The sequence below is a fragment of the Perognathus longimembris genome, chromosome 20 (genome assembly GCF_023159225.1).
Source record: "Perognathus longimembris pacificus isolate PPM17 chromosome 20, ASM2315922v1, whole genome shotgun sequence".
Taxonomy (NCBI): domain Eukaryota; kingdom Metazoa; phylum Chordata; class Mammalia; order Rodentia; family Heteromyidae; genus Perognathus; species Perognathus longimembris.
In genome coordinates, this window is record NC_063180.1 from 31,480,543 (window position 1) to 31,492,924 (window position 12,382).

General features: G+C 50.9%; 1 protein-coding gene across 1 annotated transcript in view; it reads right to left on the minus strand.

Annotated features, from left to right (window-relative positions):
* Positions 1-12,382, minus strand: part of Fanci (FA complementation group I) — a 36,177-nt gene that overhangs the window by 214 nt on the left and 23,581 nt on the right. Inside the window, exons 21-37 of the mRNA XM_048329886.1 lie at positions 11,239-11,412; positions 11,034-11,155; positions 10,435-10,599; positions 9,770-9,949; positions 8,941-9,107; positions 8,035-8,102; positions 7,464-7,580; positions 6,819-6,870; positions 5,938-6,065; positions 5,782-5,850; positions 5,468-5,553; positions 3,165-3,360; positions 2,280-2,333; positions 2,119-2,178; positions 1,409-1,468; positions 829-924; positions 475-582 (exon numbers count right to left, since the gene is read on the minus strand). Coding sequence (XP_048185843.1) covers positions 475-582; positions 829-924; positions 1,409-1,468; positions 2,119-2,178; positions 2,280-2,333; positions 3,165-3,360; positions 5,468-5,553; positions 5,782-5,850; positions 5,938-6,065; positions 6,819-6,870; positions 7,464-7,580; positions 8,035-8,102; positions 8,941-9,107; positions 9,770-9,949; positions 10,435-10,599; positions 11,034-11,155; positions 11,239-11,412 — 1,902 coding nt within the window. The remainder of the gene's footprint in view (positions 1-474; positions 583-828; positions 925-1,408; positions 1,469-2,118; positions 2,179-2,279; positions 2,334-3,164; positions 3,361-5,467; positions 5,554-5,781; positions 5,851-5,937; positions 6,066-6,818; positions 6,871-7,463; positions 7,581-8,034; positions 8,103-8,940; positions 9,108-9,769; positions 9,950-10,434; positions 10,600-11,033; positions 11,156-11,238; positions 11,413-12,382) is intronic.

The following is a 12,382-nucleotide window of genomic DNA, read 5'->3' on the forward strand; positions in this document are numbered from 1 at the left end:
TGCCATTGAGAACCTCCATGGAATGATGGGAGTGTGTGCATGCGTGCGCATGTGTGTGTGGATGTCGTGGTGTCAAATTTGCTTTAAGCCAGAAATGCAGGGCTTTACTAAAGCCACACTAGCTTTTTTGATCCTGGAGATCAAATCCAGACCATCACCCAAGCCAAGCCCACTTTCTCACCACCGACCTTTATGGTCCCCATTACCTAGATGCAGGGAGGGGGTGACCCCTAACATAGGAAGACTTGCCCAAGGCCACCAGGGCCCTACCTGAGGAACAAGCTTCTGCCTGCTGCCCTGGGGTTCTGAGGACACCGGGGAGACCCCACTGCAGGATGCTCATCCCGTCCTCTTCCCACAAGTGCCCACAGTCAGCTCTGTATACCACCTCTGAGCTCTTCTCTGCTGGCTGCTCCCGGGTGTGTGCATGTGTGTGCATTGGCGCTCGGAGCTGCAGGAGCAGTGGGCACTGACCTCTTCACTTCCATCCTCCGCATCCTCTCGGAGAATCGTGTCCAGGACGTCGCCTTTGATCTTGAAGTCGCGGGAGGTGCTGAGCTTCATGTGCTGCATGAGGTTCACCTATGGCGAGGGGGCCAAACACACCGTCTGCACACGGCCTGGCATAGCTCGGGGGACAGCACAGCACCTGACAAACCTTCAGTTCCTACCTGCATAGCAAGCACTCCACCTTCCCCGCCCCCCCACTTGCTCTCCACGGGCTTTGGGCGAGAAAACCAGGAGGACCAGAGGTCACAGCGTCCCTCCCTGTGGCTGGCCACACCCCTTCCACAGAGCCGGGCAGCCTAACCACAAACAGTGGTTTACCTTGGTCTTCTTAGAAAGATGGATGAGAAATTTCTCATACTGCTCGATGGCAAAGACAAGGTTAGGGATGGGCTTGGTTTCCCGAAGAACTTTGGCCTACAGAGAACAGAAGTCGGGTCTAGCTTCCAGCGCTGCAGTTTCTTCCCCAGCTGTTTTGAGAACTGTACCTGACTTTGGGAAAATCTTTTCCTAGTTGGCACACTGAGTTTTCACTGCTCTCGCTTCCTCGCATTGAATTATAAGCTAGAGATCAAATGTTTCCATGTGTGCTCACGTGTACTTTCCAAACCCCCGAGGACACAGTCACTGCCCTAAATCACCATCTTAAGACAACTCTCCAGCTGTGCATTGCTTGTGCTGGTGTCCCCAGTACGGCCATGCCAGCACCTGTACAGCCGTCCCCATTAGCGGACAGCTTCATGATGCTCAGCATTCCCCCCTATGTCTAGGCCCTAGCAAGTACACCTGTTCTACTGTTTCTCAGAGCCCCTTCCCTGCACCCTCAGCTGTCAGATCCTTCAGGGGCGCCCTTCCGGAACGCAACCATAACAAAGGCCATCAGTAAGGTCGAGGAGCATACCATGGCGGCAGTTTTCTCTTTCTTCTCGTCTGTGCATTTCCCGTTGTTACTGTTCTTATTCTAAAGGAACAGAAATACGTCGTCATTGCTCGAGGCCAGTGTGCATGAACAGCGCTATCGGGGCGCAGATGCGCAGTGCAGTGTGGGAGGCCAGCCACCTGCTTGCTCTCAGAGACAGCGCATGGCATGTGAGGGCAGGACCACTGTCACTGCTGGTCCGAGAGGTTCACAAGGATGGTTACAGTGAGGACTGAGGGGGACTCCAGCCCTGCAGGAACCCGAAGATGCCTACGATCAGATGCAAGGGAGCAGGACTCCCCGCAGGGCCACCCCGCAGTAGACCACTCTTAGGTGGTCTACTGTGTCCTGAGCCCATCTGCCGAAAGGTGCTGGTGGCATAGAGTCCAGGCACCAGGGAGCAAACCAAGACTTCTCCCAGCCCTAGAAGCAAGCACGTGGCATGTGTGAAGGGGTGAAGCTCGTTATATGACTGTGTGGAAATGCACTCCAAGCCTGCTCCCTTCACACAATGAACTTACACAAATGGGAATTATATTGGAAGCCCAAAACAAAACATATCGATGGTCTCCTTAGTATGACTGGAGGTCAAGGGCATCCAATCCCGCCACTCCTGGCTATGGAAGCAGGGAAGGAACTTTCCACATACTCAGCCCCAGGGATCCTGAGATGCCTGGCCTCTGCTAACTCACCTGCACGTAAGAAATCAATGTGTAGCACAGTGGAGTCAGGTGCGAGCCAGACAGCTTCACCTGTAGCACAGGAGACACCGATGTACCGGGAGCTACTCGGCACAGGAGACACCAGTGCACTGGGAGAGCTGCCCCATGCCTGGCCAAGCCATTTCACTCACCAGCTTTTCCATAATTCTGGGAATTCCTCCGGAGCTCCGGCACACCTGGAGATACTAAGGACAAGAGAGTCCCAGCCTTAGCAGACCACCATGGGAAGGCAGAGGCCACTGTGGTTGTGCCAAGAGGCACGCCCCAGAGCGTGTAAGCCTCCAGACAACAGGCGAAGAAGGACTTCTGTTTCTGACTTGCTCAGCTCATTTGCTTTAAAAGTCCTTCACCCAGGCGCAGGTGGCTCACGCCTGTAATCCTAGCTATTCAAGAAGCTGAGATCTGAGGATTGTGGTTCAAATCCAGCAGAGGCAGGAAAGCCTGTGACTCTTATCTCTGACTAACCACTAAAAAGCCATAAGTAGAGCTATGATTCAAATGGTATAGCACCAGCCTTGAGCAAAAAAGCTCAGGTACAGCACCCAGGCCCTGAGTTCAAGCCCTCGTACTGGCATACATGTGCACACGCACACGCACACACCCAAGTTCCTCAGGGTGAGAGACCTTACATGTACGAAGCCAATGAACTCAGTTACTTCTCCTTTAAATGCCAGTGAGAGGGAAAGGCTCTACAGCCAGACCTGCGCAGCCTGTGGCGGCCATGCGACCACCTGGTTGTCTACGGGGCGGTCCTAGGTCACACACAGACAACCGTGTACTGTAGGATCCAAACTCCCTAGCTCGTTCTGCCTTCAGCCCCGCCAGGGCCAGGAGAGCTTTGCAGGAAGCAGGTGTCACAGACACAGGCCATGGAAGCAAGAGCCTTAAAAAAGCAGATTAGGGTTATGGCACGGGCAAATCGCGCCATCTATGAGCAAACAGAAATGGAGCCACCATGTGCAAAGACGGGGAGGGCCAGGGGGAGGGCAGGAGGGCAGCGGTCTCACGGGACTCACGTATCGGACGAGGGCGGTGAGCGTGGTGTACATTTTGCACAGGCCCTTCAGCAGGGTGTCCACGCAGCTGCCCGAGGGCAGGGCTGTCTGCACAAGCTCGTGGAAGCACGTGAGCAGCGTGCCCAGCTGCATGACGATGCCTTTCGTAGCGGCGTAGCTTGGGAGGGTTGCTGGAGGAGAGGCTTCCTCTGAAGAGAGACGAAATCGCCACAGGTCAGCCAGGCTTACCTTCGAGTTATAAGAGAATCAGAAGTGGACTAAAACCTCTTCCCAGTAGCTGAGCAGCTGGCAGAGCGCACACATTCCTCACGCCGTGAATCTATGATGGTTCTAAGCCACACGGCCTCTCTTCCTCCATTACACCAGAATCTTGAAACACCCCGCTGCCACTGTGCCCGGAAGGGAGATGCCAGCGCTGGTCATGGCGGGGTGAGTTCAGAGAAGCCCATCACCCCAGGACCACTGTGGAAACAACTCTAACCCCCAACCCAGTGGGTCGCTGGGCCTCTGGGAGCTGCCTGGTGGTCATGTATTGTCTGCGGCCAGGTAGGTGGAGCACTCTGTGCCAAGGTCCTGTGGCCAGTGGACTTGCTCTGCTGTCGCTTCCCACAGGGACGCAGGCACAGTGCCGGGTTCCCTTGTGTCCCCTCCAGGGCAAAACAACCATTCCTTCCCTTGCCCTCCCATGTTTTCAGGGGACACCCTAAGCTTGGGTGGTCATTATGCCCGGGTCACGTACTGGGGGGGGGGGGGTGGCTCACAGGCTACAGTGCTCTCTCTGCACTTCGGCCTCCCAGCACCCACGGAGAAGACCACAGAATTGCAGCTAGCCCTTCACTACCCAGCCAAGTCCACGCATAACGCGTCCTCCACAGGCTCTGCAGGACGCCGGCTGGCTGGCCTCTGAGGGGTGCTGGGGGGGGGGCGGGTCCCCAAGCGTGGGTGCCAATGTTTCTAGGGTGCATATCCCCAATCCAGTGGGGAGAAAGTGCACTTTAGCTCCCCTCTTCCCAGGCCTGCACATTGAGGCTACTGAAAGAATACAGGTGACTAACCTGCAACCAACCAAAGATACACAAATCCCAATGCAGAAACACAAGAAACAGGGGTAAAGAAGAACAGCATTTCCCTAAAAATAAACATCGACCACTGCACAGTAATAGACTCTCGTGACAGGGAAGTCGAAGAACACTCAAAAGCTTTCCAAGAATGATAAACATCAATGAAATTGAAGAGGAGATGAATAAACACCTGACTGAATCAAGGAAGACAATATAGAATATGAAAGAGAAATTCAATAAAGATATAGAAGTGCTGGGGGAAATCAAATGAAAACCCTAGAAATGGCCATCTCAATAAGTTGAATAAGAACCTGGGCAGAAAGCCTCACAGCCTGGATCAAGGTAGGTGAATGAGGACATTCAGACAGTAATGGGGGGGGGGGCATGAACAGGAAATGTGAGCCCACTGGAACACCACTAAGACTACGGGTCACAGGCATACAGGAGGGAGAAGAGGCAAAAGCCAAAGGCACAGACAGCATTCCCAATAGTGAGAGAGAAAACTCCCCCAAATCTTGACAAAGAGATGGCCATGGGGAAAAGAACCTCTCTAGAGCATACCAGAGATAAAGCGTTAAGTATACAGAAGAATGAGGGAATGCTGAACATGCAAGACAGAAGCCCATAGTACATCCACTATGGAAATCAGTATGGAGGTTCCTCAGGAAAATAATAATATAGAACTCCCAATGATCCAGCCACACCACTGCTGAGTATATACTCCAAAGATTCAAAGCCAGCTTACTATAGAGACACCTGCACCCGTGAGTTCATTGCAGCACTATTCACAATAACCCAACTAGGGAATCTGCAGAAGTGTCTATCAATGGCTGGATAAGGAAAATATGGCTTATGCACACAGTGCAGTTTCACTTGGCTATTAAAGATGAAAGTACATCATCCGCAGGAAAGTGGATGGAAGCGGAGCTCACCACTTAAAGGAAATAAGCCAGTCCCACTAAGCTTGAAATCCAAGCTGAGACAGGAGAAGGCGGGAGGAGGGAAGGGAAAGGGCTTGGGGAAGAGGGGGGAAAATGAAGGCAAGAGGGGGTGAGTGTGACCTTGATCTGCATATGACCTGTGCACTGCCCCACTCCCCACCAATGGCAACAACAGCAACAACAATGAACACCCAGCACTGTGGCTCAGGGCTCCGCCTTTAGGAGGAGTCCAGTTTAGATTTTGCTTGCCTTTCCTCCCATCACAATTCCCTGAGTGCCACCGGAAGCCACCTTACCTGATGTTTCCTGGCTTGGTAGTCCTTTAAGGTTGGTGATCAACCAGTCCACTTCTTCTAGGACCTTCTCAGCCTGACTTAGGACAAGCAACTGTGAAGGGAAAGAATGCGTGCTTGGCTCTGAACAAGGCAGTCATGGCTTCTCAGCGAGCATGGGCTCAGGACAAAAGCCACCACAAGGATGTCACATGAGCAGAGCGGGAGGGATGGACCTGGTGAGTGATGACATCACATGGAGCATAGAGGAAGGGAAGGGTCAGTGATAGCGTCACACGTCACACAGCACACAGAGGAAGGGATGGACCAGGTCAACACTTACACACGCAGTGGGAGCAGCCGTCTTCAAGTTCACCATTGCAAAGTGGTCGCTTTTCTCCACCTCGCAGTCCTGGGGAGGGAGCATGAGACCTCACAGCTCAGGGAATTCTGAGTCCCGCCCCACACTGGACGCGGCCAGTTGCAGACTCTGCAGTACCTCATCTATGTCTCCCAGCTGCCCATGGATGTCCTGGGACAGGTCCCGCAGCACAGTGACGGGGCTCTTGTACAGCACGTGCAGGCTGAAGAGCAGGTTCATCAAGCTCTTGCAAAACAAAGCATCCTCTGGAGCGGGAAGGGAAGAGAGGGGAGGGGGAGCTGTGCCACCAGGGGCTCCAGAGCGTGCCTGACAACATGGTGGCCATGTCCTAGACACAACATGGCAGTGCCAACCTTACTGTCCAGATGACTAACTCCACTGCCATGGCGCCCTTTAATCCATCTACTGTCCCTTTACTAGTTCTGGGCGCTGTGACCAAGCACCTACCAACCACCCTGGAGACCCTCCCTGCAAAGAAACTGCTACCCCAACTTGTGATACCACGGATTAGCTAGCTCTGATTCTGGATTTCATCTCAACGGAATCGCAGTGCTATACAGAATTCTCCTATAGGAGTCACACAGTTCCTGCATCCATGCTGTCCAGAGCAGCTGCAGTGTTTTGACCTATGAAGTTAGTACTACAAGTAACAGGCCTCCATGTACTTCTGCTCAGAGAATTGGGGCACAGGCGCAGGTTTGATTTTAGTCGTTTTTGTCAAGCAGGTGTCTAGCCTGTTATACTCATTTACACCTCTACCAGTAATGAACAAGAAGGTTCCCCAGGCTAGCCCTGAGCTCATGATTCTCCTGTCAGCCTCCTAAGCCCTGAGATTACAGGGCATGTATCATCACCACACCCTGCTTATGTCCTTGCGAACACTTGGCACTAACACCTCTGTCATGAAGGTCACTCTGGTGAACATACAGTTGGGAATGCCCTTTCCTCTCTAAAATGATTCCATACACCACCTTTAGGAAATGAGAGGACGAACTTACCCCTGCTGTTTTCCTTGCAAATCTTACATGTCCAGTTTAACATCTGCAAAAACTGAGAGATCATTCCGATATTAGATTGTCAGAAAGTCCTACACCTTTCCAAGCCAACAAGTGACCTGCCAGAACGTGTGCTCAGATGACAGCGCCGTCACTTTAAGTGACAATGGCACGGACAGAATAAAAGTCCAGAATTCTGAGACTTAGGAATACTATTCTCATACTACAGCAAATGACTTAATTCTCCATGACTATACACGCACATGGGCCCAAGTCCTAGGGTCTGCATCTACTACCTCCAGGTGCTCGCTCAACACCTGGCCCATGTGGGGTGTGTTCAGGTCCCTCCACTAAGCTTCCTGCTCCTGCCCCGCATGCCCGTGCACACCAACAGCCTGCTGTCTCTGCAAGTGCATCAGTGCACACACACCCTCTAATGAACTCCCCGCCCCCCCCCCCCCCCCCCGAGGTCGTGGCCTTCTCACAGCAAGAAACACACAGACTGGGCAAGAACACGGCTATCTGCCTGACTGTGTTCTAGTGTTTGGGTTCACCCAGAACTGGTGTCCCTGTGCACAGTAGGGCAGCAACACCGCACAGGAACACGGCTCGGTCCTCAAGAATGCTAAGTTGTGGATGGGCAATTACCTGAGGAGAGGAAGGTTCCAGCAGCCTGGACAAGCTGGCGAGGACGGCGACCAGCAGCTGGGCTTCTTTGCTATTAAAATCCTCTTCTCCGCTACTGAGTAAGTTCAACAAGGCCCTCTGAGAAGACAAATAGCAGCAGACACCTGTCTCAGGGCGGAGGCACTGAGCTAGAGAGTTGCAGGACAGGGACGGAAAGGCTCAAAGCTACCAAGGTCCACGCAGTGCTCCACGCAAACCTGGGGATGCTCTTGGAGAGGGTGGAAGCCTGCCCTGCCTGCCCGGTGCGCAGGAAGAAGCAACCAAACCACACTGGATTTCTGGTGGCACTCCATTGCTGCCTCCTTAGCCGCCCCCCAGCCAAAGCTGAGAAAGCAATTTGGTCTGTTTCACCCCCACAACAGCTCCTGGCAGACTTTCAATTATTTGCTAAGGAAAACCCCATAATAGGCTCCCATGCTATGTTTTGGACAACCAAGGGCTAGACACAAAGAGACCTCACTGGTCTATACAGTCTGACCAGGGAAGCACCTCGCAGGCCCCCACATCAGCGTGCCGCTGGCAAGGTTCCCACCTGGAACTGTCGGATCTGGAAGGCCGCCCTCTGCGTAACAGGGACGTCCACGCCGTCCTCTTCATTATCTGTGATATTAAGGAACGGAAAATAATTCTTTGAAAGTGCCCCCCTCCTTTCAGAAGCGAAAACTATACAGTCAAAAAGGTCGAAGAGGGCTGGGAATATAGCCTAGTGGAAGAGTGCTTGCCTCGCATACATGAAGCCCTGGGTTCGATTCCTTGGCACCACATATATAGAAAAGGTCAGAGGTGGCATTGTGGCCCAAGTGGTAGAGTGCTAGCCTTAAGCAAAAAGAAGCCAGGGACAGTGCTCAGACCCTGAGTTCAAGCCCCAGGACTGGCAAAAAAAAAAAAAAAAAAGGTTGAAGATGTGAATGTATTTCTAAAACTAAAGGATTTCTTTTTACTTTTTGCCATTCCCAGGGCTTAAACTCAGGGCCTGGGTACTATCCCAAGCCTCTCTGTGCTCAAGGCTAGTGCTCTACCACTTGAGCCACAGCACCATTTCCAGCCTTTTCTATTTATGTGGTACTGAGGAATCAAACTCAGGGCTTCATGCATGCTAGGGAAGCACTCTGCCACTAAGCCACATTCCCAGCCCTTTTGTTTTTTGTGCCAGTCCTGGGGCCTGTCCCTTAGCTTTCTCACTGTAGGCTGGCACTCTACCACTTGAGCCACTTCTACCTTTTGGGTGGTTAGCGATTAAGAATCTCATGGACTTTTCTGCCCAGGCTGGCTTTCAACCATGATTTTCAGATCTCAGCCTTCTGAGTAGCTAGGATTATAGACGTGAGCTACCAGCATCCAACTGCTCCACGGCTTAACATGCTATCTATCCCATGACATCCCACTTTCCAGCCACTACAGCTGAGCACAATCCAGTAGAGGGCGCGCAAGTGCTCACCCAGAGCCCTGAGGAACTGCTGCACCTTGGGCTGGAAGAACTGGCCCACGGCGCTCAGGATCTTCTCCAGGCCTTCCAGGCACATCAGTGAGATGCTCTTCCCCCTCTCCTTCTTCCCCGAGTCTTCCACGACTGTGGGAATTGAAGTGTATCTCCACAACAGGACCCTGCGGTGGGACAGGGTGGTCAGTGCCCCACAGGACTTCAGCAAAGGTACATCTCATCATAAAAGCATTGTATGTCAAGATTTCTAAGCAGCTGTGTTTCTGAGGTTGTTACGTGTGGTACTCAGGGTCCTGCTCTTGAGCCATGTACTTGGCCTACATGAAACTATTTCTTGAGTTTCAGTCTCCACTTCTGTACTGTTAGTAAATAAAAATACTATTTTTGATACCAACCTTGTTAAACTCAGAAGATCTATTAGGCCTTTAAGAAACTCTGGCCATTTGTTCAAGTGATTCTGTCTGTGCATCAAGTTATCTGTCCCTTCCCAGTCTGGATGCCTCCTAAGTGAAGCATGCACAGAAACTGGTCTTCCACCATTCGACTTCACAGATTATGGACACGGGGTTAGTCAGGATTAAGAATCCATCCATTTTTCCTTCAATTTTATCTTTTTTTTTGCCTTAGCATTTTGAATCTCTTGTCAGATGTATATACACTTACACTGCACAATGTCACCCTCCCTTCTGGTACTACAGTAAGCTTTAGTGTAAGACAAGTCTCAATAGCAGTGGGCACATTTCACTCTCCACCACTGGTCAATGAATTCCTGCTGGACAAGGCCAGGCATGCAGGCCAGCGCGCATGCGTGGGCTGGGAGCCTTACCGAGTGATGTCGCAGAGGCTCTGGAAGGTCTTGTTGGGGTTGTGGCTGTCAGGGCCGCCCACGTGCCCTGTCTCCTTGAGTTGCTGCGCCTTGTGCAGAGCCACACTCACTGCGTAGCGCAGGAACTCAGTGCTGGACCTGAGGACAGACAGGCTCTCCTCATGGCTTTGGGTGCTGTCCCTAGGGAGAGAACAAGAGCGTCACCTGCTGCTGCCTAGGGAGAGTGAGAACACCTCCCCTGCTACTGTCAGGATGTGGAGTCAGGCTCTCTTGGGATGCAGAACCCAGCAAACTTTGGACACCAGACTCCGAGCAGCCCACACCAGCTTCTCCACAATCACCACTACCACTCCCCTCCCTTCATCCTTTATATGCAATAAAATTTAAATGTCAGACTTAGCCTTTAGGTTTCTTAGCTGTCCCTTTATTAATTCAGTTTCTTCCTTTATTCTCTTTTAATCTGTTGCTGGGTTCAAACCATTTGATGGATTTTCTATAACTTGGCTGGAATCCATTCCTATCCTTTCACCCATTACCCAACATTGAGGACTTAGCTTTAATAATCTGAGGGACTTAAGATTCCTGCCTCCGATCATCCAGCTTTCACTTTAGGTGGGAAACAACCACACTGGGCTCTGACCTGTTGTTTCTACACCTTCAAGTACCTGAAAAGCGCCGTGAGAAGATCAGACACAAATTTCATAGACAAAAAACTCTCATTCGTCTTGTTGGCCATTTTGCTTTTGCCTTTCCCAGTTTTTTCATTAACGATGTCAGAGAGCTTCTTATAACACATGAATAAGCTCAGAATCTCCTCAAACTTATTCTTACTGTGTAACAGGAGAAAGAGGCCATCAAGAACGTACGTTAGTATATTCTGGGTTATCTTTATGATCAGTAAACACTCTATGCATTTGTTAAGTAGATGGACTTCAATTAGCACAGCAATCCCAGCCCTCACCAACCCTTATTTACAATGGTTAAGGCAGAGTGCGAAAGCCTGACACTGCCTCTAACCCAATTCCTCTACTAACAGGACTACTGGAGCTCCAGGCTGGGAATTTGAATAACTATGAAAGCCCGCTACAGGAGAACAGAGGCCTGACTGGAATTCGTGCTGGCATTCTCTGGAGGGAAAATCATACAACGCCCTCCAGTTAGAGCCACTTAGGAGATGCTGTAAGAGTGTAAGGCCCCGGCTACTTATGTATGTAACTAGCTAGGTAAGAGAAACATGCTACATGTGGTCTCAGCAACACTTTACCTGAAGTTACTTATGTAGAAATTATATTCTATCAGAACCTCACAGACACCCATCACAAGGTGTGCAGACATGTGATTCTTGATGCCAGTATTGGTGCTCTGAGAAAAATCTGCAGATTTATCCTGAAAGACACGTGGCAAAAATCAACAAGCTACTTATTGCTACCCACTCCCGTGCTTCCACATAGTCAGGCCCGAGTGCTCACGAGTTCAAAGTCTTCTAGCTCACTCTTAACCATTCTACTGGTAATAGACCCCAGCATGTCATCTAGCTCTTGGTAGACGCCCTCTTCCTCCTCGTCGGCATCTCCATGTTGTAGGGGCAGCACTGTGCTCTTGTACCAGGACAAACAATGCTGGGTACAGCACAGCAGGTAATCCTGTGGAGGAAGATGAGGAAATCGAGTCTGTAAAGGATACATGCTTTGCTTTGCACACAGGATCTTTTGCTTTGGTCTTGGCCAGCCTCAAACCACAGACTTCTGACCTCTGCTTCCTGAGTATCTGTGACTTGTTCTTGTAACTACTGGCTAGCCCCCAACTGCAATTTTCCTATCTTCACTCCCCAGTAGCCGTAATTACAGGTATACACCACCATGTAAATAATAGTCTTGGGTATAAAGAGATAGGTTATAAAGCTTTTAACAGCAAGCAATTCTTATGAAGTTCAAGTTACTTGTAAGCATCATAGATTAAATCCATTGAAAATAATGAAACAGTACAAATGTAAGGGAATGGAGATGTTGTTTTGTCCACCTCTCCCAAAGGAATGATCATTAGATGTGTTAGCTCCAGTCAGAAACAAACAGCCTTGGAGCCAGGCTATGGAGTCCCAAGGTTACTATAAAGGAGAGGTTTATGTTGAAGGCACTTTTGGGAGACCAACACAACATCAGAGACCTTAGGCTGGCACAAAAGGCACTCAAATGAACACGGGTCAGAACCAGAGAGACAGCCTCTGCCCCCAGCCACCAGCCCGAGGTCCATTTATTCCCCTTTCTACCTTTCCTAGACAACGAGAACAGAATAACAACCCATCTTACCTCCTCTGAAGGGCCCGTGAGCGCCCATGGCTCACCCTACATGATACACTCCTTCCAGACCTGCTCCCATGTGACCCATCCTAAAGCCCAATTATTTAACTTATATAATCACAGAGCCATGACAGAAAGGCCAGATGCTTCTGGGGTGGGGTAGGGGTGCCATGACTTAGCAAGGTCCCACCACGGACATCCCCATCCACAGATCCAAGGTGGCAGTGGGTCAGACATGATGAGTAAGGCAAGATCCACAGAGAAAAGTATCTCTTTACAAAGATCAACCTTATTTCTACCAGTAAGAGTAACGGTT